At 39.9% G+C, this 26,078-nt stretch overlaps 1 protein-coding gene across 14 annotated transcripts in view; it reads right to left on the reverse strand.

The window, feature by feature from the left end:
• The window catches only part of sgip1a (SH3GL interacting endocytic adaptor 1a), an 83,191-nt gene that overhangs the window by 47,018 nt on the left and 10,095 nt on the right, over positions 1-26,078 (reverse strand). For 12 of the 14 annotated variants that reach the window (XR_005707557.1, XM_040128130.1, XM_040128125.1 and 9 more), the window contains exons 3-4: positions 24,821-24,957; positions 19,758-19,802 (exon numbers count right to left, since the gene is read on the reverse strand). Coding sequence is in view for 13 of the 14 variants with exons in the window: in XM_040128130.1 (XP_039984064.1) it covers positions 19,758-19,802; positions 24,821-24,872 (97 nt within the window). In the remaining variant the exon portion in view is untranslated. Of the gene's footprint in view, positions 1-19,757; positions 19,803-20,588; positions 20,851-24,820; positions 24,958-26,078 lie in introns of those variants that run through there. The other 2 variants (XM_040128126.1, XM_040128132.1) reach the window with 2 other exon arrangements.

The following is a 26,078-nucleotide window of genomic DNA, read 5'->3' on the forward strand; positions in this document are numbered from 1 at the left end:
ACACACACACACACACACACACACACACACACACACACACACACACACACACACACACACACACATATACAGCTCTTTAAAAAATTAAAAGAGACCACTGCAAAATTATCAGTTTCTCTGATTTTACTCTTTATAGGTATGTGTTTCTTTAACAAAGCTCAGCTTTTTTTGATGGCTTGTGACCATCCATCTTCCTCTTGATCACATTCCAGAGGTTTTCAATGGGGTTCAGGTCTGGAGATTGGGCTGGCCATGACAGGGTCTTGATCTGGTGGTCCTTTATCCACACCTTGATTGACCTAGCTGTGTGGCATGGAGCATTGTCCCGCTGGAACAACCAATCCTCAGAGTTGGGGAACATTGTCAGAACAGAAGGAAGCAAGTTTTCTTCCAGGATAACCTTGTACGTGGCTTGATTCATGCGTCCTTCGCAAAGACGCATCTGCCCGATTCCAGCCTTGCTGAAGCACCCCCAGATCATCAACGATCCTCCACCAAATTTCACAGTGGGTGCAAGACACTGTGGCTTGTAGGCCTCTCCAGGTCTCCGTCTAACCATGACACGACCAGGTGTTGGTGAAAAACCGAAAATTGGACTCATCAGAGAAGATGACCTTACTACAGTCCTCTATGGTCCAATCCTTATGGTCTTTTGCAAACTTCAGCCTGGCTCTCCTTTGCTTCTCATTGATGAAGGGCTTTTTTCTAGCTTTACACGACTTGAGCCCTGCCCCTAGAAGCCTGTTTTGAAATGTTCTCGCTGTGCACTTCACCCCAGTTGCCATTTGCCATTCTTTTTGTAGGTCACTTGATGTCATTCTATGGTTGCTGAGAGACATTTGATTGAGTTGAAGGTCATCCCAGTCAGTGGAGAGTCGTTTTTGCCCTCTGCCGGTCTGTGGCTTTGCTGTCCCTAATGTCTGTTGGTTGACCTTGTTCTTATGAACCGCCATCTTAGAAATTTTAAGGATGAAAGCAACCTGACGCTCACTGTATCCCTCTGCCAGTAAAGCCAGAATTAAACAAGCAGCAATTCTTTTCCTGACTCAAAACTTTTCTTTTGGCAGGATCAATAGTTATTTTTTTGATTCCAATTATTTTTGAGGTTCTACTAGCACTGTTTTTGCCATCCAGCTGGTCCTATTGCAAGAGGTGACCACAGCAGTGGTTTTTATACTCTTAAATAAGATTTGGGTCAGGTGATCACCTAATCAGTACCTCATTAAGTAGAATAAGGTGTGCTTGTGTTGGAATTTAACAGACACTGGAATGGAATGACTGTCATACATGTAGTGATGCTGATTTCAGAAAAATTTGCAGTGGTCTCTTAATTTTTTCCAGAGCTGTATATACACACACACACACACATATACAGCTCTTTAAAAAATTAAAAGAGACCACTGCAAAATTATCTGATTTTACTCTTTATAGGTATGTGTTTCTTTAACAAAGCTCAGCTTTTTTTGATGGCTTGTGACCATCCATCTTCCTCTTGATCACATTCCAGAGGTTTTCAATGGGGTTCAGGTCTGTAGATTGGGCTGGCCATGACAGGGTCTTGATCTGGTGGTCCTTTATCCACACCTTGATTGACCTAGCTGTGTGGCATGGAGCATTGTCCCGCTGGAACAACCAATCCTCAGAGTTGGGGAACATTGTCAGAACAGAAGGAAGCAAGTTTTCTTCCAGGATAACCTTGTACGTGGCTTGATTCATGCGTCCTTCGCAAAGACGCATCTGCCCGATTCCAGCCTTGCTGAAGCACCCCCAGATCATCAATGATCCTCCACCAAACTTCACAGTGGGTGCAAGACACTGTGGCTTGTAGGCCTCTCCAGGTCTCCGTCTAACCATAACACGACCAGGTATTGGTGAAAGCTGAAAATTGGACTCATCAGTGAAGATGACCTTACTACAGTCCTCTATGGTCCAATCCTTATGGTCTTTTGCAAACTTCAGCCTGGCTCTCCTTTGCTTCTCATTGATGAAGGGCTTTTTCTAGCTTTACGACTTGAGCCCTGCCCTAGAAGCCTGTTTTGAAATGTTCTCGCTGTGCACTTCACCCCAGTTGCCATTTGCCATTCTTTTTGTAGGTCACTTGATGTCATTCTATGGTTGCTGAGAGACATTTGATTGAGTTGAAGGTCATCCCAGTCAGTGGAGAGTCGTTTTTGCCCTCTGCCGGTCTGTGGCTTTGCTGTCCCTAATGTCTGTTGGTTGACCTTGTTCTTATGAACCGCCATCTTAGAAATTTTAAGGATGGAAGCAACCTGACGCTCACTGTATCCCTCTGCCAGTAAAGCCAGAATTAAACAAGCAGCAATTCTTTTCCTGACTCAAAACTTTTCTTTTGGCAGGATCAATAGTTATTTTTTTGATTCCAATTATTTTTGAGGTTCTACTAGCACTGTTTTTGCCATCCAGCTGGTCCTATTGCAAGAGGTGACCACAGCAGTGGTTTTTATACTCTTAAATAAGATTTGGGTCAGGTGATCACCTAATCAGTACCTCATTAAGTAGAATAAGGTGTGCTTGTGTTGGAATTTAACAGACACTGGAATGGAATGACTGTCATACATGTAGTGATGCTGATTTCAGAAAAATTTGCAGTGGTCTCTTAATTTTTTCCAGAGCTGTATATACATACATACACACACATATATACACAGGCAATTTGTTAACATCTTAGCCATGCAAAGATGGAAAAGCTCCTCGCTGTATGTTTGCTTTGGAGTTTTTCTGCCCATTACTACTGGAATTGTTTGCCCTTGCATCTGATTATTATGAAGATACTGATGCAATCACACTGTATCAAACAGTAGGGGTCGCTTGAATCATAGTGTATTCAAAGATTGTAGAAAAGCAAATATGCTAAATACATAAATTGTTAATGACTCAACTGTACAGAGAATTTTAACCATTTTAATATCAAACGCAGATTAAAAGTTGTTGAGCCATAAGGTAAAAGACAGAGTGGGTGTACAATAAAGTGAGATTCACACACACACACACACACACACACACACACACACACACACACACACACACGAAGAAAACACAAGGCCACATTTGATATGAGTCACTGATGAATCAATTTTACAGTTTTACAAAACAGACTAGCCAATAACAATTAAGATGATTAATGATAAAGAATAAACAACAGAGCCATGAACAGTGCCACTAAGAGCTGTCCACACACTTTTATATTGTAAGAGGTTTAATACATCTTACACTATGAAAGTGTTGGACATAATTTACAGTTTGACCTGTGAGTGAATGGTCTAAAAGGTGAAAGAGGAAAGGCCATAATATCTCTAAAAAAAAATCATGGGAAATCACCTTTGGGGAACACAAATATTCATAGCAGATTTCAAGGTTATCGGGGATGGGGATACATTTCTTATATAGTCTGTAGAATCTGTCTGTATTTGTTCTGTTCTTGTGTGTATTTGTTCTGACACAGTGGCCCTGCTAAACCTTAAATCCTTGCTTTACAAAGATAGTATTTGTTGGATGGCATAAGAAGTGTTCATGATATTGTGTCACCATATCACGGAGCTACAGTACTGAAGGAAACTGTATGGAAGGTAAGAAGTAAACCAGAAGTGTCTCAGTCAGCTAGATGTCGTTCCATGGTAACCGTCCAAGCCACAATTGGGATCTTGGAAGGGCAGTTTGATTGGTATTTTCCCACTTTGATTGCTTTGATGGTAAAACTGAGACTTTATGGAGAGACTTGAGATCATAAAACCAGGCACTTATTTTACAACATTGAAATGGCATGTTATGCTACAGAAATTCCGCTTCCACTCTCAATTACACCCAGTGAACCTTTCCTTTACGATTACCAGCACAGCTTTTTATCCAAGTTCTATAAAGTATATGTGTATCTGAGGGTGTGCGTGTGTATTGATAGATATGATCCTGGGTATCGCCCAACTTGTCTCGCCAGATCCCCTTTTCTGTCAATGTACCAAGTAACTAATCGTGCAAATGGCTGTGATTCCATCCAATAAACTCTTGTAAAAACTGGGGCTGGGCATTGGGTGATAATGGAAGGATGAACTGATCATTCATAAATATTGTAAATACCATAAATACTGATATTGAATCACACAGCTTGATGTTGTTAATTTTAATAATCTTTTTACATACTTATTTTGATAAAGCTCTACCCTGTCTTCTCAAATTAGTCCTCACTCTGTTCCCTTTCTTCTTCTACTTCATGTGTTTGCCTGTCCTTGTGTGTGCACATAAAACTGATGGTAAAGTGGAGTATAATTAATAAACTCTCTCTCCTCCCACAGGTCCTGTTAGTGGGATAAGCCATTTCACCAGGGTGTCAGCTCCTCATAGGTCAGCACTGCTTCAATACTCAGATACTCAGTGCAGATAGAAAAGGAACTTAACTATGAACACTTCAGAGTCTCTAGAGACAGGCCATATTGTGTAAGCCTCAATCATCAAAATTCAGTTCAGCTTATTTCACTTTTTGTATGGTCAGATTGATTTGTTATAATGATTAAATTAGAGGTTGATTACTTGATTAGCCGATCAGTTGGCTCATTGATTAATTGCTGAAGTGATTTATCTGATCAAAATAACAAATATTTGCAGGTTACAGCTAATTAAACCCGAGAGGAAATTTGTGTTTAGGCTTTAAGAGCAATTCCAGGGCTCACTTTCACTTTCGACATTGGTAATTTAGTTTTGATGGGTATTTTGCATTATTTTTGAAATTTTAGAATTAAAAGAAAATTGACTGAAAAATTAAATATAATTTCTTAATTGCAGTCCTGCTTGGTTGCCATGTTTTACAAGAGCCATGCAACCATAAGTGCATTTGTATAGCCCACCAAATTACATTAAAGGGAAACTCAATTGATTGTACACCTGAAGATCAGTTTACTAGTTATGGAGAGTACAACTCAACTTATCCGACTGTAAGAAGTTGGATAATATCTTCTTTACTGCATTACAAACTAGGTCCAGTAGTATCTAATGAAAAATAGTTTCAAGTTGAATTATGGGAAATATAGGATTGAGCATTTTTGGTTATTTGCCCATAGTAGGGATCCAGTAAGTCAGAATAACTCATTCTCTGCTGACTATTCTTTTTCAACCAGCAACTTTCCTTTACTCCACAGGCTTATTAATTTTGTTTCCCCAGATGCTTTGTCTAGGTTAAATCAATACAAAATCTTTGAACTTTGACAAGAGAAAAAGATGAATGTGGTGATATGGAAGAGGTATGTGGACAGACTCCTACATCAATTCTCCCCTGGACATACTTTCTGCTTTCCAAGCATCCAATCAGAGATTTTTCAGCTACCCTGCTAGCTAAATGATGTGGCTATATGGTCTGTTTGCCGGTGAGAAAGACATGAGGGTGTGTGACCAGGATATGTGTGAGAGAGATGGAATGAGACACAGGCAGCTTAGTAGATTGCCAGTTAGGTTATGAGTCTGCCCAGGATGAAAAGTTTCCACATGAGAAGTAAGCAGCATGTGTGCAGTGTTTCCCATTGATTTGCTCAGCCCCTGATCTCTCTGTCTCTCTCTCTCTCTGTCTGTCTCTCTCTCTCTATCTCTCTCTGTCTCTCTCTCCGTCTCTCTGTCTTTCCCTCTCTCCCTCTCTGCATATGAGCATGCTGCGTGCTTTTGCTGTGACTGGGCTCACAAATTACTTGGTTATTTAAATATCTGCAGTGGGGCACCTTATATGCATTATTATTTAATAATTAATTGTTAAATATTAAATAACTACTATGATTTAATAATTTAAATAATGAATTATTAAATAATACATCAGCTGCCACCTCGAATAGAGTCTAATTCTGTGGGAAACTGTGTGTGTGTGTGTGTATTGGTGTACGCTATGGTGTCCAGATGAGGCTTGACAGAAAATTCATATGGTATCAGTGGTTCAGATGCAGCCGGGTCACGTCCTCCTTCCATGTGCCCCAGGGGAGAACAGGAAATTACTTTGTTTGTATAAAAAAAAAAAACAATTATGAAAATAGGGACAGAAAAGAGGAAGGGAAGGAGTAATGGAAAAATGCAAGAGAGAGGAGTAGTGTCAAGCCTGCACAATTTACATTTACGGATGAGTTCAGCAACAATAGTACCATCTTCTATATCCTGTCCCTCTCATTGTGATAGGATCCAAAAAAAAAAAAAGCTGGCCCAAATTCCTGTGGATTACATCTCCCTTATTTGCTTCCAACAATCTAATCTCAGTTCATGGTGGTTAAGGCAGACCGCTGACTCCACCCCTCCCCAGTTCACACCCAGATTATAGGTTTAGTCAGCCTTTGGTGGGAAAAGGAATGTCCTGACTATCTATGGTTCATTAAGACAAGGGCTCATTAAAAACCTCTGGCTACATCTTCACAAGTTCCCAGTCCTCCAATAAAGAACCACTGGCATCAATGAAAAGGTGCAATGCTGTTTGTTTCCGAAATTAGAGGAGGGGGAGTGAATGCGAGGTGACACGAGGAGGGGGGTAGACCAAAAGAGAGAGGGGATGTGGTGAAACCATGATGAACCACAAGATCTGGAACCACTTTGAAGGAACACACCATCAATTCCAGCGTCACTTTAACATCCAGCAATCCGGTGTTATGGAAAAGCTTACGTAACCCACAGGATGACTGAAGCAACATACACAGACTGTTCCTACCGTCCTGGTGCACGTGCCGTATAGACCTTAAGATATTATCTCTAATGTAGTAAATTACAGAACCCCTTGCTGCTAACATTGGTCACCCTGTTGGCTCAGGTTGGTCTCACACACACACACGCACACACACAAAGTTTATGACAGTATGAACTCACAAAAAGCAACAAAAAAAAAAGCAGACAGAAAAACAAGAAAAAAGGACAGAAAGTTAAACAAAGCTAATCTTTTCTTTTTCTTTTAGTAAAGCTTGCTTATTATGCACTACCTGTTCTGTATATTTTCTATGTCTCAATCGGGACAAAATATTTTGTGTTTTTGTTCAACACTGGTCAGTATGTGCTGCAAATACAGTGCACATGCTGTGTAATCTGTTCAATAGTACTGAAAAAAAGAAGAAATTGTTCTTAGTGACCACATGTTATGTAACATGCTTGTACTTCTAAAACAACAAAAGGGGCCATTGCAGGAGAATCCTGCTACAACTGATGCACTAAAGTAATACAAAATGGAAGACAATGTGGACTTACATCAAACAGAATTCCTCAAGCAGTTGCAAGCATACACTGACACACAAATAACTGTACACACAGACACAGTAGAACTCCATTGCTGTGCTTTTATGTGTTAAGGATTGTTTCATGCTGTGATTAATAGAATAAGTACACTGTTTCTTATTGCTGATATTTTGTAAGAGTTTAAATTTTAGGTCACTTAAATGAAACAGAAAGGTGTAAATTATAAATGTTTTATCGGAGATGATTATGAAGTCTGTTAGCTTTGGGGCACTTAAATAAGAGTCTTGAGCGAGTACACACAGTGAACACGTCGCACAATTCATTTTAAAAAGGGACTGTTATACTAGTATATGTACACTGGTCAGGATACAGCGTAATAAACCATCTATTTTTCATCAATAAATATCAACTAAAAACTAATTCAGTTACATCCTCTTTACCAATAGTGCCTATATAATTTTGAGAAACTCCCATAGGTGGGAAAAACACAGATTCCATTACACATTACCCACAAAAGAAGACCTGGTCTCAATAATGCCTTGTCCCAGTAATAAGAGAGCAGATATAAATTCAGGCTTTTCGGTACTTGGACTCTGGAAGACACAGTGCTGACAACAATCTCCATTTTAGTTTCGAAACGCTAGCAAATAAAACTATTTGCAGAGAGCCTTATGACTTGCCAGAGGGGAAGAAAAAGGACAAAACCAAACCTTGTGATTCCCGGAAAAAAGCCGTCAACATGGGTGGAGAGGATTTGTCAAACGTCCTGTATTTGTTTAATGAAAATCCACCTCAAACAGCCGTCAAAGATGACACATTCTGCTGATGTTTAAAAACCCAGTTAGACAGCTTAATCGGTTTTCATAAGAAACAAGACAGGAAGACATTTCTATTTCTGCATCACTGTCACCAACTATCGATACTGGTTAACACCGTGGTAAGAGAGAGGAGTAACTTCCTTTTCCTCCAGTCTCCCTTTCCCTTTTGGAAAAACTGCGTTCTGGGCATGTGGGTCTGCCCAGCCCATTTGTTTTGGGAAGGATGCTAAATGACCAAATATGAATCTCACTCCCTGCTCTCAGTCCCTGAACAATAAGGTAAAAGAGGCACCGAATCTCTGAGAAAATGTTAAAAGTTGGCAGGAGTAATGAGAAACACATCACTCAATCCAATCACCTTCAATCCCGTTCACATCGACTCCCATTTGTGTCTTACACTTCTCCATCTTCTCTTACTGGTATTTTCTGCTGTACTGACTGGCAAAGCACAAAAGTGGGAAATAGGTTTGCCTTGCTGGCTATATGTTGGCTCCAGGTTGTTTTGACATTTATAACCCCATGCATGACACCGCAACTTAAGTTAACTAACAGTGCTATATAAACTGAAGTAATTGGAAGCACTTTCATATCTAGCTGTCTTTGTGTGTGTCACTTATCTATTGCTGACTTTATAGCACCAAAAAAATCAAGTAAGCGGTCTGATCAAATTAAATACAACCTCTAACAGAGCATCACTGCATGGCCATGGGGAGTTGAGAGGCAACAGGCAGGACTGAAAGTTCAGCTGGTTCAAACTAAATAGGCTATCAAAAAAGACTAAAGGCTGTAATTGCCACCACTGATTTTCAGTATTTTCCCATCACTTCTTCTATCAATACTTCCAGGCAGAGAGAATTAATCCTTCAACAAGAAATCCTACAATTGAAAATTCAATTTCATTTTGTTTATGACAGTACCTGAAGTCAGATTTTATACTGAAATCACCACCGGTTACAGGAACAGTCTCTAGGCCAATGTGGAAGAACTTTTATGAGGATGTAACCTGTGAAAATAATTACTGGCACACCAAACTGAAATACTGTTATGTCAAAACTCCAGAACACAGGATCTGAGGTACAGTAGAATATAACAAAGTGCATTCCCCTTAAGAGAAACATACAGTAGTTGTCAATAGAAAGTCAAGAAAAGAAGACTCCTTCTGCACCTCACCTGGTGAATGTTAACAAATTGCTGAGTCATATCAACATAAAACTTTATCACAAACAGAATATCTGAAATTGTTTGCAGCCATCTTTCATTACAGACACAGATACTGTGCAGTGTACAGCCAACACTTCTTGCGGGTACTCCTCAATAGTGACTTACAGTGAAACTACAGAATGCAGGTGCTTTGTGCCATGTGATATAGTTTCACTGATGTGCATTTTTCTCTCAGCCACACTTCTCTCTGTACCCATTTCTCCCTTCCTCGCCTTTCTCTCCCCCTCTGTCTCCTTCCCAGCTGATATCCTTAAAATCAATGGCTCCTCTATTCTGTGAAAGGTCTGATGTCTTCTAATGAAATCCCATCTGCTATGAGTCATCCATCTGATAGCTGCTGGGACAACGACGGGCTGAAGGCCCAACCCTTTAGCATCAAAAACAGCATCTTATTGCACCCACACAAACATGCACAACTTTATGGGCACATTCATTCACGCTAACATAAATGTGTTATGTGCAGAAGTAAACACTGATAATTGAGGTCACTGTTCCAAATTAAACTGCCCATATCAAAATGACTGGAAGACAAACAGTCTTTTAATATTCGTTTGTATCTATACAAATGAAACTGCCTCCATACTAATCTCATTGTAGTTTTGTTGGGATTGAGAATACATTGAAATACTGTAGTTTAGAGCTTGTTTAAATAAATTTTCATTAAGGTTATGGTTTTGGTCAGGGTTTATCTTACTTAAAAGAAACTGTTTGGGTCAAATAAAATCTACACTTTTGTGCACGTATAGTAAAAAAAAAACAACAACAGAAACCACTGGGTGGCTTCATTTCTCACTGAATTGACAGTGTCAGACATAAAGCTACATCATGCTTGATAATTAATGATGACTATTCATCTAAAGAGCATACATTTAATACAAGCCAAAAATATACGGTAAGTCTTCATGCATTTAGTACAGCTCTCATTAATCCTTCAGTTTATTCATAATAATATTTAAAAGTATGCACCTGGTCACTTTGCAATTAATTCCTAAAAAATGCAAAAGCTGTGTCAAACTTAATATGAGAATAAAAAAAAGAAGTGAGCCTGATTTAGATCTGCAACATTGTAGGATTATGTAATGTTTCTGTGTCTTTTGAGCCAAAACAACACCTAAGTCACCTGTGCTTTATTTTCTGTCTCTGAGACATCCATTTGAGAGTCATGTTTGCAAACACGTTTATTTTTAACTGATAGACACACAGCTTGGTGCATGTACACACGCTAAAGCACTCTGCGTTGAAATACTCCCGAATGCAAGAATGAATGACGTAAGTGTACCGAGGGATTTTTTTTCAGCTCTTTCACTTAAGCCTGGATGTAAACCAGGCCTATAGCCTAATGTACACAGAAAGAGTACGGACACATAAAACCTTACATTCACACAATTAGAAACGTTCCATGCAAACAATACCGTCCTGAAAACATGTCACACACAGCTGGTGAGATACTTCTACCCATGCTGTGTTTCTCTCTTTAAATCACATCCTCAAAACACTCAGTTCATCCCTCTTTCATGAATCATGTGTCTCTCACCCTCAATCCCTACATCTCTCTCTGCAGCCCTCCAACCTTTCAATCCCTCTCTCAACACTACATCTCCCAACCCAACCAGTTATCAATCTAAACGCTGCTAATCTCTTCCTGTAGCTGTGTCTCTGCATCACTGTGCTAGTGCATCCTCCGCTGATTGAAACTGACATCTGTTTGCACTGGTCTGGCTCGTGGCCATACAGTACAAATACACGCAGAGGGCTCGACCCTGACACATCCACAGATATGGCAAAGAGGGGATTTGTCAGACATACACGGGCAAAGACAATACCAGTTTTTCTAATAAACCTAGCGCTGAGAGGAAATATCTATAAAAAGGAAGGAGGAATGAAGGAAGGGAAGACATGAAAGCTTCATGTCAGTTTCCAGAATCAAAGAGCAAAATGTTCTTTCAATCTGTCAACAATCAGGATGCATCTTATGCTTTGAGAAACTGGGGCATAATTAATCAATTTGTCCAGTGGAAAAAGTGTATTTTGCTTTTTGTACAGCATCGGTATTCCTCTAATTCCCCCCCTTACAGTAGTCCTGCACATGTAACTCCTCGCAGAATAAGTCCTGTTGTTTCCCCTGGGCTTTTTGAAAGGTATTCTGGGAAACTAGGGAAATCACTAATTGAAGTACATGATGCAAGTTGAAGGTAAGTGGGTACTGCAAAAAATACAACAGATCTCATCAGTGCATCAGTACTCATATAATGATGCGTGCATATGTTTACCTCCAAAACCAAGAAAAACACCACACAAATTTAATCCATTTAACTGCGATAGGATTTCATGTTTATTCATTAATTAAGTAGCGTCAAAGAAGAATGAGCCAAGCACTAACAGTCAACTTGGGAACTAAATACATTATGCAGAGAACCATATTAATATTATATGGCCATATAAATCCCACTACCCTGAGGGCGTCCCTGTTCCCTGCCACCATGTCTATTCTCTCCTTCTTCAATAATATGAAAGACAGTGCAGGAAAGGAAAAGAGAGGCGTTCCTGGACAACAGGAAATAAGAGACACTCAAGGGATGCAAAGAGTGAAAGAACTTTCCAGCAAGAGAAAGGTTCTTTCATGGAGAAGTGATGGTATGAGTCAAAGAATGGTGGAAAGAGTTGAGGAAGAGTGAAGACAGAGATGCCACCAGGGTCACTGTTGTCATTGTTAGAACACTGATGTGTTTGAGCAAAAACAAAATCATCCCGAATCTAGGGGATTAAATGACGATGAATGAAATTATATAGCAACTTGCATAGGCTCGGTGATATAGACAAGCTTCTACCCGAACAGCGCGACAAAATAATTAAACAACTATCAATGATTTAGTAGTTTTTTCCCCCTCTGTACAGACTGGAGTGGTGACGGAAATGAGGGTATACTTGAGGTTGGGAATACAGATGCAGAAAGGTAAAATAATAAAATAAACAAAATAAAATCTAGGACACCAGGTCTTCTAAATCATCCTTCCCACCACATGAGCTGATCAGACTCAAAAACAGCCACAAACAAGGAAGTGACTTAACAAAATACAGTCTTGTAATGATGAACACACTGCCCTCTCTCCCCTCTTTATCTATTTGTCCTACCCTCTCCCTCCAGGGCTCTGACATGCATTGCTACTCTCCGTGTATCTCTTTCACTCTCACGCTATCCCACTTGGAAATTTTAACTTACTTTATCTCCTTTTCTATCTCCACCACTCCTCATTTTGTTTACTTGCTTCTTCCTTGAAATGGTTTTATTCTTCGCTCGTTCTTTTTTAATTGGGTACTGTGGATTGCTCTGGTAGCTGCACTGATATGGACTCTGTAAAAGACACTATTATGAAAGCGGCATTTTTTAGCGTTTGTGTCGTGGGACTGATAGAGAGACACACAAGGACCTTGTGATCGATGGTGTTGGGCTCAGAGAGAATCTAGGCCGTGACCTGAACACATCCTTGTGATGTGTGTGTGAAAGGACACACAGATGATGAGTAAGTCAAACAGATAGCCCAGCACACCATCCACAAAAAGTTCTACCATTAAGACTTGTACTGTTTCACACAGCACATCAGAAATATCAACAGGACACTGAACTACATTGAATTAGTTCTCGCCCGAATTCTTCTTGTTGATGGACCCGCCAGAGACTGTCCCTGCTCCTTTCCTGTCATAATCCACGACATAAGTGCACCTATGTTGCCATTACAGTGATGACATTTGTGTTGTGCAGCCACAACACTAGACCATCTTTTTAATGATAAAACTAGAGCAACTTATTTGATTAGACCACACATTTTTGACAGCAGGTTCCCGTAATATCTATGCGGGCCCTGTCAGACTGAAAACAGCGTCTATGGTCTGTTGGTTAACTGTCTGTGCTACTTCCTGTTTCTAATGTGCTGTGTGTAAAATTTAAATTTAAATAAACCAGTATGACCCTGATGGGGAGATAAGAAGCCACTATTGCATGGAACATTATTTTTGAGAGTATAAAAACATTATTTAGTCAAGGAAAATTAACAGCTAAATTATTTGCAGGGCTTTTAATTTTTTAACAGCTCTACCTCATCAAAGCCTGATCCTGCCAAATGCACAAATACCTTAAGCAGTTTAAGCAGTTGTTTTTATCTGATGGCATTTTTTAACAAAGACATTTTTCACACTGAATCTGATGTCATTCAAGGAAACAGTTTGATTACACTGTAAAATATCCTCATCTTCCCCCATCTGAGACTGGATTACACAAACATGTTTATTTATCTGGCTCTGAATCTTGGGCATCATTACATAAGCCTGTCTATGTGTGTGCCTGTGTGTGTGCCTGTGTGTGCCTGTGTGTGCCTGTGTGTGTGTGTGTGTGTGTGTGTGTGTGTGTGTGTGTGTGTGTGTGTGTGTGTGTGTGTGTGAGTGGGTGTGTCTGCACAGAAAACAAGATTGAATTTGGAAGGACTGTTTGAGAGGATGTTGTGTTGTTGTGTCTATGAATGAATGAATATGGTGAAGGAAGAGTGCGAACAAGAACATGCTGATTCATTTTGACTGCTTTCACTTCGCCTCCTCCTCCCTGAGTCTCTGTCCCTGCACGTCTTTGTTGTTGGAATGTTCATTTGGGTCTTTGTCAAACTTATTGTCAAGCACAGCACCAATGGACTTATTCTACTGTGACACATTCAACAATGAGCTTTCCTCTGTGTCTGCCCCACTTTGTGAGGAAGATATAAACACTAACATGCACTTTGATAATTGAGCAGATGTTTACATGCACAAGTTTTTTTATGCCAGTATTGTCTAATGTCACATTAGCATCCATGCACACACTTATGTTACTATTAGGAAAAGCCACTAACTCAGACTTGTCACTCCTCCAGAATAGATACTTCAATCAAAAGTAGCCTCGTCTATCACCTCCCCATCCTTTGTATATACTTCAATTAACACGCATTGTCTTACATTGCTATGTTCACAGCTGACAAACATAGAGGCATCTAATTATTTTTTTACCTAAATATATTGTGACAGCTTGAAATTAAACTACTATAAGTGTAAGTGTTCAGAGGAAAACACTGTATCTGCATTGGCATTTTAGTCATAATTTGAGGCGACATGTCAATGTACGCAGTTAGTATATCCTACAGAGTCTGTAGGTAAGTCTGCAGGAAATCTAAGACCTGTGTGCACATGTGTGTACAAGTGGATGTATAAATTTGAACAGCTGTGTCTATGGAGGACCAAATTAGACTAATAACTATGACTAAGGATGGAGGAAAAAGTGGCACAGAGGGACTAAGGAATGGCAGGGGAGATACAATTCTGCATTCTGCATTTTACATTCATAAAAATGGTACGCTGCTCTGTTTCATACCATCACAAAATTTCTCCTAGGCTCCTGAGGGCTGTTTCTGACACATCAGCCCACATGAGTTATGTGTTTGGGCCAATGTCAGGACATTAATTACTTATTTGGGTCTGCGATGAGGGACAGTGTAGAACTCCCTGCACAAAAGGCTTCAAGAGGAAACATATACCATTAACGATGCTTCCACGACAATGGTACAGGCCCGATGCACCACTGGACATCACCCTTCGTGTTTTTGTGCCCATCCTAAAAACCGAACCCCTTTAATTAAGAAGTCAATGACAATTTGCACTTAGGAGCCTCTGCCCAGCTCTTTACCTAAACAGATATGAGTCAGCCTAGTAGTCATTACCCGGGTAACCAAGCAGAGTCCCTCGGAGCGAGAGTTAGAGCCTATTGGATGTGATGGTGAATTGAGCAAAGTTGACTAGAGATATGCTGACTATGTGACATCGCTGATTCTTCTCCGAGGCTTCCTGAAGTAACGGGTTAATGTGTGGTAAGACAATGTCACTGTGTTTGTGTTCGTTAAGCTTTAATAGTTGCATGTTTGTGATTATAGTATGACAAGGCTGAACAAAACATTACCTCCACAATCCAACAGTGTTATAACTTCAACTCTACTGTAATAATAACACAGATAATGTCATTCATAACTAATAAGGTAACTTTATGGTTGTTTGAGGGATTTGTGTAGCAGAAAGACATTCCCCGAATGAAAAATTAGAAAATTAGTCTGCTCGTGCAAACAGACCTCAAACAGCTTTTGAGAAAATGCAACATTATAGATGCTTCATGCAAGCTGAGTCAGCTTTTGACAAGTTGAGTCAGTGAGTATGACCCTGCACGCCTGTATGCCATGATCTGAAACCGACAGACAGGGGATTCAGAGAGTAATTTGTTTTTCATTGTATCATAGCAAAACAAACATAATCACACTGATATAATTTACTATTTGAGAACCACCACCCCCAGAACACACACACACACACACACACACACACACACACACACACACACACACACACACACACACACACACACACACACACACACACACACAAACAGAAACAAATAAATATTTAGCTATCATTACATATGAGGTCAGGTAACAGACCATCAAAGGAATGAAGCAAAGCCATAGGTCCTAATGTCCTCTCTGCCCTCTACTCTGCAGCATTCCAGTCAAGGGTTTATCCAGGTTTCAGCCAGGCAAGCTCTAAGTACTGGATCTCCCTGTGACAGTGTGATTCCTACAGCTAGTAGCTAGGATTAACAGGACTACAAGTCTGAAGGCCTGCTAGTGGCCACAAGAGTCTGCGGTGTTAATTACAACCCACAAAATGTTTGGATAGAGTCAGCAACATTCCGACAACATACAGAAGCCTTACTGTCAACAACAACATGCTATTTTTGCTATACTTAGCATCTTATCAGTGCTGGAACTACAATGTAAACCTTCTCCTGATGGTGGTGGTACAGGAAATACCATAGGGTAATTAAAATTAAAAAAGGGTTTCCCATGGGAAAACAAAATGTTTGAGAAAGATGAATAGAACAAAAAAGCAATAAACCAATCCTCCAATCAAAACTGCCATGCCAATAATTTTACTTACTTTTCTTACTCACTGGACTTAAAGAAAGTGTAGTCACTGATGTCATCTTTTTTGTGTTTGTGAGTTATACACTGTTCTTATGCAGTTGGAAATTTAATCTATTAAACTTCACAATTGCCTTGGGGATGTATGAGCCCCCTCCTTAGAACTCCTACCCTCAAAGTCCAGCGAGATCAGGAATCCCGCGCTACACAGCACAATTACCTCGAGTAGAGATGAGTAAGTCACTAGTGACCACCACCAACCACCATGCAAGTGCGAGCTCTCATGAATACAAAAAAGCATACATGGGATTTGTTACTTAAAATGATATCTGCCTAACAATGACATTTACACGATATCTGCCAAAACCAGTGATCCTACTTGCAGTAAACCCAGGCTGTTCATAGCAGATGGTCAGGGTAAGTACTATTATGCTGATGCAAATAGGGGGAGAGGGTCTTTTAAGGAAAAAAAAACCCTCTTAGAAATGTTGTTCGGAAAATATTATTTAGTTTTGGTTATACTGGAGGGAACTTGCCTGATGGTGATTGGCATCCTTGACACAAGCACAAACCATTAGATGCATGCCTCTGTGTCGTTGAATTAAACTTAAGTAATCACCCTCTGTCTTTTGCCCTATGTGTTGCTCAGGGACAGCCATGCTGGCCATAGCATGATGCTTTAAAAAGCAGAGCTAACAAGGATTAGCATCCAATTTTAACACCTGACTGTAATCCTGCCCTCACATAGCCCATGCTAAGCCTGTGCTAGCCATGCTAATGGAAAGGAAGATGTGTGCAGACAGTCTGTCTTTTTGCTTTGCCACTGTTACCTAACAACTTGGCTCGTGACACAAGCAGACGATGACAGTACAGCACACTTGCAGGGGGGGGGGCAATAAAATAGCTTATCACTTGTTCCTGTTACGATAAAGTTGGAGAATCCTTACTTATTGTAGGATTGATCAATTATGTTAATGTATTATTTTTGTGCAACTCTGCTTTTTTGATAATTTTCTGTGAAAATTAAACCATAAGATTTGTATACTGTGGTGCCCTGAAAGAGAAAAAAAGGTAGAGGTTGTCTATATTACCTATTAACACCCAGACAAAACATTTGAAAACATTTTTTAGATCACATCACTATCCTATTTAAGTGATTAACACTACAAGAGCTACGTTTTACCTTCAAGACATGTACTGTATCATAAACCAAATATTAAAAGGGGAAACACCGAATTGGTCACTTTGTGTTGCTCATTAACTACAAGTTATTGTGTTGGCTGTTATTATTGCCGGAAGGGACCCAATATTTAAAGTATATATTGTGCATCTATACCTGTGCAGTCAACATGAGCTTATTAGACATCATTGTTCATATTTGTAGTTGTGTGTTAAAAATACATCTCTGTCCTAATTTTGACAAGGACAGAAAAGGTGTAGCCTTATGTATCATGGTTATGATCTAAATTATAACCTACTAAGCAGTTTGTAGTTTGTATAATGACATGTATGTGACAAACAGTGATCCTGATGTGATTGTTTTGATTACAGCCTGCTCCAGACCGTCAGGCTGACCATTGCCTTTTTCGTGATACAGTAGCACGGTAATTTAATACACCGTTATCAGACACTTCAGCTGATTAAAATGTCCTTCATTCAATTTAAATTCTGATGTAGTCTGACTTCACAGAGAAGGCCAGTAATCACAGACCTTTATTTAGCACGCATGGGCGGTTAACAATGGGAACAGGCATGAAAAACGATCAAAATCATGGTCTCCTGCACATAACAAATTGATAATGAGACTTTTGGACAGCTGTTATGTTTAACAGAGCTACAGCACCATTTGGTCAGATAACTATTCCAATTCCATTCATCCTACAATTACGAGGCACTTTTTAACCAGTTTTCATTGTGTCATATGAGCTATGAACTCCCTGCTTAGATCTTTGGTACATGTGATCTACAGTATTTAGTGTTTTTCTTCATTTTGTTGTTAATTCTTTATTTGTTTTACTGGACTTTTCAGTGCTTTACAATTTTACCCTTTCTGCAAACAAAATCTGTTTCTCTTGAAAAATAAAGTTTGAATTACTGGATTAGTATCTGATTTTTTGATTATTTTCATGACATTTCATGGCACCAGTCCACAGTACAAATCCATTCCTAATTCTAAAAGAACTGGCCACTATTAAAACAGCATAATTTATTCTCTGGTGCGAAACCAATGAGAAACCATAACATGTGAAGAGGCAGCAATAACATCATTCATGTCCAAACACTGATAGACAAAACACAGACACACAAACACAACCAGACAACCAGCTAATGAGATTCTTCCTTTGTTGCGGACACACTGACATTGACTTAATTTACTAAATGCACCGGAATAAACAGGTTTGAATGACAACACCATCCAGCTTTTTTGAAACATGAACAAAAAATATCCAAAGAAAATGTAAAGAAAGGAGGAATTAACTGCAGGGTTTAACATTGTAAGCATATATATATATATATATATATATATATATATATATATATTTTTTTTTTAACCTATATTTACCTATGTTCACTGCCTCAAAATCTTGCCTGTGTGTCGTTGACTATGAAAGCTTACATAATTCAAGGCTGATTCAAGAAAGTCAACATGGGTTTGCTCTTTACCGGTAAAGAAAATCATTGGTAGTTAAATATAAGATGCTTGAACAATATGAAAAGTAAGAAACAAGAGATACAGTTTGAAATAGATGGATGGATGGAGCCTTTTGCGTGCCAGCTCCAGAGCTGTAGGGATTCATCCCTTCATCACTGGCCTTCCCCCCCTGATGACGTCATCAATTAAAGGGACATGATACTAAAACAATCATCAACTCTCTTTTTCCTCACTACACTCAACCAAACAGAGATGGATCAGTCCAACGATGGGTGGGTACGAAAGTACACATGAACCCATCCGAACAGACATACAATCCACACCCGAGTGCTGGGTAAAATGGCAATGTAGTGTGAGCAGATACACGGCAGAGTCATACCTCACTGAAAGCATGTATGTGTGTATGTATGTGCGCGTGTGTGTGTGTGTGTGTGTGTTCATGTGTCTCAGAGTACACCATACAAAGAGAATTTATACAAGTGAGCCAGCTGGGCACATAAGCCCTCCTGCACAATAAATCCAAATAATCCTTTACGATGGGAAGCGGGAGAAGAGGGGGGGTACTCAGACATATACACACAAACACACACAGACACACTCACAAAAGGTACACACGGTTCAATTAGCCTCGCCATTGTGCCTCCGTGGATAGACATTCAGTGGCTGTGCCCTTTTCCTAAGAATAACATGCAAGTCACCGGAATGTATGTACTCAAAATAGCAGGGCAGCTTATGACATTTGAACCTCCCAAACACGCACACACACATACACGCTTTCCAGCAGATGAACCGCTATAGGACAAGGACATAAAGGAGGATTACCCTGAATTACAACTGAAAAGGGAACAGCTTAACCATAAAAAAAAAAAATATTCATCTTACCTTCCATCATGGTTGCAGATTTGCATTCCTCTATCTCCAAGGAGCCTGAAATGGAAGTAGAAGGTATGGGGTGAGGGAGATAGAGAAGAGGCCGCCGGTTACCAGAGAGACAGTAGAATTGATGGGCGGCAGAGCAGCCGTGTGCTTGTGGCTAACGCCCTGGCTAACTATGAGACTCTGTCACTCCCAGACGTCGCCTGTCAACTAGCCCAGGAGGGAGAGATGCAGAGAGAGAGGAGAGAGAGGAGGGGTAGGGCTAGCTGCCGATGAGAGCCAGGGTTTAAGCCATGGATGCTGCTACTGTTACCGCTGCTGCTGCTGCTGCTGCTGCTGCTGCTACTGCGGCTCTAACCTACACATTCAGCCGAGGATGCTGAGAGGTGGGGGAAAAGCTAACTGGTCGAAAAAAAATAAATAAAAGAGGCAGGGTTGAGAGAGGAAGGGAGGTGGAGAAACTGAGAGGCAGGGATGGTTGTGTGTGTGTGTGTGTGTGTGTGTGTGTGTGTGTGTGTGTGTTTAGGAAGGGGGGTGGGAGTGTTGAGAAGGGGCGGAGGTAGTTGGCTGAGGTCACAGGTGGCCTCAGCCAATCCCTGGAGGTTTTGTGGAGTCACATGGCTTAAGCTTGAATCTCCTGACACTATGGCCCAAGAGAACTCTACATTAGTAACCTCTCTTGCTTGACACATAACTGTGCAAACACACTATATACACCCATGTTTACACATCCAAATAGAGGCACAGAAGAAGCCAACACACATGTACACAGGAAATACAGAGAATACACAAAAACGACAGATACACACACACATGCACCCCTCCCATTCACCCTACCTTATGTCAGTGCAGTGTGCCGAGCCTGCCCAGTGGTGAATGACATTAATTATATGTTGGTGGAGAGAATAACGTGAAGGTGTGAGCCATGTAACAACCCATGTGGACGACCCTCACACACAGAGACTCTATGTTAAAACGCCACCGCACAAAGTATTTGTCCTGCACTCTCCTGCACAGTGACTATTCCTGTAGTAGCTGCTTGTGTGTGCCTGCGTCTGTGTCCTGCCCTCCTTGGGATATCGGTGTGGTTTCGCTCTGCTCTCTCTTATTCTCCTCCTCTCCCCCTTCCCTCCCCCCTTCCCCTATCTCTGCCAGCCTGTTTCACACCGCTGTCTTTTTCTGCCTCTGTGCTTTCCCACTGCACCGGGAAGAGGATCGATCGGCGTGACGTCATGGCAACGCAGGCTACAGCTGCAACCAACTGCAAGGAAGGCTTGATGACAGACCAGCCCACTGGAGAGGAGTGTGTGCTTGTGTTGGTGTGTGTGCTGATTCATTTTCTATGACATGGTGGGGAGGGCGAGAGAGAGAGAGAGAGACGGAGAGAGGAGGTGAATGTTTAGTGGAAAAACATAAGAGCAGAGGAGACTAGCATTTAGGCAAACGTACAAAAACAGAAAAAAAACAACAAAAAACCCACAACAAACAAATGAAAGACTAAAGTGATACTGGAAAACTCTGGGAATGGGTCAGGATATAGTGCTAGGGTTATTATTTTAATTTTTAGTTGCTGTATTAGTAGCAGTAGTAGCAGTAGTCATTGTAACGACAGTAGTAGTATGTATTGTGTATGAGTATTACTTATATTAAGTATGTAGCTCACATAGTAAGCCATGAGGCATATATGACCACAAAAGATGTATTACTTTAAATAGTTCAGTTAACTAATTCACATTTAATTCCATAGTGAATATCCCTTTTCTGTTTAAAAACCAAAAGCAAAAGGAAAGCAACAATAGATAAATGCAAATAATAATGCTTATAATTAAATAAATAAATAAAAACTAACAAAATGCATAAAGACACAATCAGTTTACCGATGTTGTGTAATTTGTCTATACATTACTTAAGTCTGTGTTTTGTATTCTAAAAAAGAAACAGTTCTTGTGTCAGGGAATCTTACGTAGGGGTTATTTTTTGGGAATTCCATATCCAAGAACCCCACAGAAGAGAAATTTATATTCCCTGTAAACGCTACCTGAGAGTTGTTTATTGAGTTGTTTATAAAGATTTAGTAAGCAACATACAATACGTAGAAATGCGTAATCAAAATACTCAGTCTTAGGGGTAGGCAGAGCATATGGGCATTCATGTAGACGACCGTATACAGACATGTGCGTATATGGAAGTACACTGTATTTACTGCATGTTTATGGGGCATCCAATAGTCTGTGGCAACTAATTTCCACAAGAGGGATAAATAAGTATCTCTTTTTCCATCTCTCTATCTGTCTTCAGTAATTCTTTAACCAGACCCAGCCATGTGCCTTTTCAAGGCCACTGAACTCCGAAGTCATGATTTCTTTTACTGATTTACCACTTTTTCTTGTTATCACCCAGTTATTTTTTGTCAAGCTGCCTCTATGTTGCTCATTCAGTCACTTGCCTCCTCCCTCCTTTCATCCCTCTGTCTTTCCTTGCCCAGTTCCTCCGTCTTAACACCCAGCAGATGTTCCCAAGTAGGGGGTCCCCACCCTCAAACCCTGCCCCTTGCTTTAGCCCCCTTCCCCCTTGTTCTTCCTTCACCCCCTCATTTCAAAGCTGGGCTTAGTGACTTTTTTGCCCTCTCCCCGTTTTTAAATGTTCCTGCTACCTCCTCTTCTTATGTCTTCACAACTACCTCATCTTTTCTTGTTTCTCTACATCTCTACTTCTCTACATCCCATTCTCTCTCTATCTCTCTCTCCCATTTTCCTCTACATTATTCCTAGTCTCACTCCTGCTCAGTTCCCTTGGCTTCAAGACAACCAGCATCTTCCCCTGCACTGCCATCTAGTGTTCACTGAGAATCATGAGCAATAATTGCTACTGTGCTGGTGTTGTGGCCTCCCTGCTGGGGAGGTTAAAACATTGTGGAAATTTGGTAATACGTTTTATTGTAATACTTTCAATAAACTGTACTGGGCAAGCCTGTGACAACTATGCTGATTTTTGGCCCTTTAAGTGTACAAATATAGAGGTATGTATAGTGATTATACAGCTGACTAATGCTGCCATGCCAGCTAGTGGAGGAGTGTAGAATAAAGGAGGAGGAAGGGAGGGGGATTTGCTAAATAAAGCCTAATGCCCTATAAGCTCTGTTTTGGAGCTGCAGGAGTGAAGTAGCCTAAATAAAGACACACAGCTGTGTCATTTACTATGGAGAGGAAAAAACAATCACATCTACTATCTATGCTACGGTAGATGGGCATTTTCAGCACAACAAACAAGATAAAGATGTCATTTATCACCATCCTGATGAGCAGTTTTTCTATTTTTTCCCCAACTACAAAATTGTATACATCCTTTTCATACTGTATGCATGCCGACTATGTCCAAAGTGCAAAAGTCAATCATATTTTTGACTGTATACTGTTTTATGTGAAAGCATCTTAAGCAAATGCAAATTTGAGGAGAAAACTGAACATATGGCATCATGAAGGCATTTGACATGATATTGTCATGTCAAATTGGTTTTTTTTTTCCTGAATTAAAAGGCTTTGAAATTTGTTTAGGGAATTTTGGAGAGAGATTTTAATACATATACATAAAGATACAACATTAAAAATAAATCAGAATTAAATGACATTAAAAATATAATTTTAAATAATCTCAATAAGCTACATTAAGCTATTGCTATTCCTTGATTTTATGTTTAATAAGGAGCTAAGCACAAAAAGGTACAGTATAGTGGGAGAGAAATCAATTCAAGATTGATTTCAAGATTGGCATGTCCAAAATAAGTTGGTATCCTGTTGGGAACATATTTTGACCAGTTTTTTTTTTTTGTTTGTTTGTTTGTTTTTTTTAGACAAAAGGATGCACATTCAGATTTTAATGGTTTGGTAAAAGAGGTTTTAATCATTTTGATGTTTTTATTAATATGACAGTATATTCATTTCTTTAAGTAAAACATCTCCAGAAAACTTTCCCCAATTACATGCATGGTATAATTAACATTTAACATTTTTTAAAAACTTTCCATTGTTCTCCAATGTATGTGATACTGGTTTCTAGGTCAGTTGGTTGTTAACATCATTGATTTCAGTACTTCCATACTCGCAAATTGATAATTATCAGCTGCCAATCAGTCAGTCAATTCATTAAATTATGAAAAATAAAACCAAGATGCAAAACAGGTTTAGTATGACTCAGTAGGTTACTTCAATTTTGAACTACAGCACTTAAAACAGCATTAAAACACTGCAGCCACAGCCAAAACTCTAGCTGTTAATGCTGTTCTTGTGCCCTTCAGCAAGCCATCTGACACACACGTCATGTGACACTATTAACCTCTGAAGTTTGAAGCAGGAGCTTAAAAACTACAACTCACTTAGTGAAAATCAACATTGATGATTTAATGATATTAGATAAACAAAAACAACCTAGGCTAAGATCCAAAGGCCAGTTGATTTAACATGTGATCTCACTGGCATACTCATGTTGATTTTGAATGTTCAGCTTTGGTATGGAACATATTTCTAAAGTCTGAGAGATATGGAGCCAAATGAAAGAAAAAACGAGGGCTGTGCATGGCTAGTAGAGGAGATCTAGAGAGGGTAGAAAGAGCGTGCAGCTTTAAGGAAGTGAATGATGTGTGTTTGAAATCCATGGAAATAAAAAAATCCTTCATCTTCTCTTTCTAGCTTATCTTGTCCTTCCTCCCTTACTACCTCTGTCTGCCATTTTCTCTTTTTCTTTCTAAATGACACTGCCACAGTATTTCCTGATGCACCTTTTGTTAGGACACACTGCACAGTGGAGATGCAAACACAGTGCACACACAAATGCACATAAGCACACAAACGGCCCATATCTTCATGTTATGGCAATAACATAACATATCAGTATGGTCAACAGAAAGAGTGAAGGTGAATGGCTACACACAGCCACAAGCACACACACTTACTACTACAGTAAAAGCCCATAGACTTACAAGAGACACACAACCCATTTCACCACAGAGATCAGATCATCTAGAATACCCTGAGGATATAAATGCAAAAACAAAAAGAAAAAAAGTGTTTTACCTACTGTACCTGCAACAATGCGAAACCAACCGGTACACAGCTCCTCAGCCATTTACAGCTCTCTCCATGGACCCCCTTGCTCTCACCTCAGCCAGACAGACGGATGAGAAGGGAGAAGAAGAGATAAAGATGGTCCGCTGGAAAAGAGAAGAGGGAGACGGAGGTGAGAAGTGACTAAGGATGCTGCCTGACTGAGCTGCTCAGAGGACATGCACGTACACTAATGCAGATACCAGTACATAAATTAAGAACCGCAAGCGCATAGGCAAAGGTATACACATGACTACACACACACACACACACACACACACACACACACACACACACACACACACACACACACAACTTGTGGAGAATAGTAATGTGGCACAGTAGGCTCCCGACAAGTTAGGCAGTGAAGGTCAACATATCCCTTAGTGCAGTATACTCAGACACACACTTACGCACATCTTAAATGCTTTTACCTAATCATATAAAAATTCGGCAGTACTGACCAAGGACAAATGTTTAAGACCGTACATATACATGTTACAGATTTTAAATTTTGTAAAAGTTTTCAACAGTCCGAAAGTGTCGCTAGATGATGGGTCAGGATAAGCAAGGCTATACTGTATATTTGTGTTCTACATTACTGATTACTGACATTTAACTTCAGGTATTTGGTTCTAGCAAGTCCTTCTGGATATGAAGGAGCAGTCCTTGCCAATTTCAAAGAGGTCAAAACAATCATAGCCTACTAAATGTATAAGACCACAGTGAAACATTTGTAAAGAAACATTCACAAGTTAAAATTTTTCCATTTTTATGGCCCTGATGAAGACAAAGTAGTTTTGAAATTGTTTGTTTATCCTATTACAGTCTGCAAATTAATCAATATACAAGTCTTTTGTCACCTCTGAAGTTTGCTCTCCTGAATCTAAGAAGCACCTCATTCAGTTGCACTTTGCTGGAAGATATGTGAAAAACCCCTTGAATAATTGGATGTTAGTATATTTTGGAAGAAAAGTCAAACTAAGACTATACTCTGTGTGATTTTTTTTTTTTTTAATGTAAGGTAGTACACTAATAATTAGACAGCAAAATATGACATTTGGCACTGGCAGTTACAGGTAAACTGGATCAAAATGGTTTTACTTTACAACAAGAACCCAAAAATGACACAAGCTGTTGGCGCCACCTGTTGTTCAGTTTAACACATTGCTTTTCCCTGCCGTATGCTGGGCCTCTCCAACCCCTCCATCCCCGATCCATCCCAGCA

This window comes from Xiphias gladius, chromosome 6, assembly GCF_016859285.1.
Source record: "Xiphias gladius isolate SHS-SW01 ecotype Sanya breed wild chromosome 6, ASM1685928v1, whole genome shotgun sequence".
NCBI classification, from domain to species: domain Eukaryota; kingdom Metazoa; phylum Chordata; class Actinopteri; order Istiophoriformes; family Xiphiidae; genus Xiphias; species Xiphias gladius.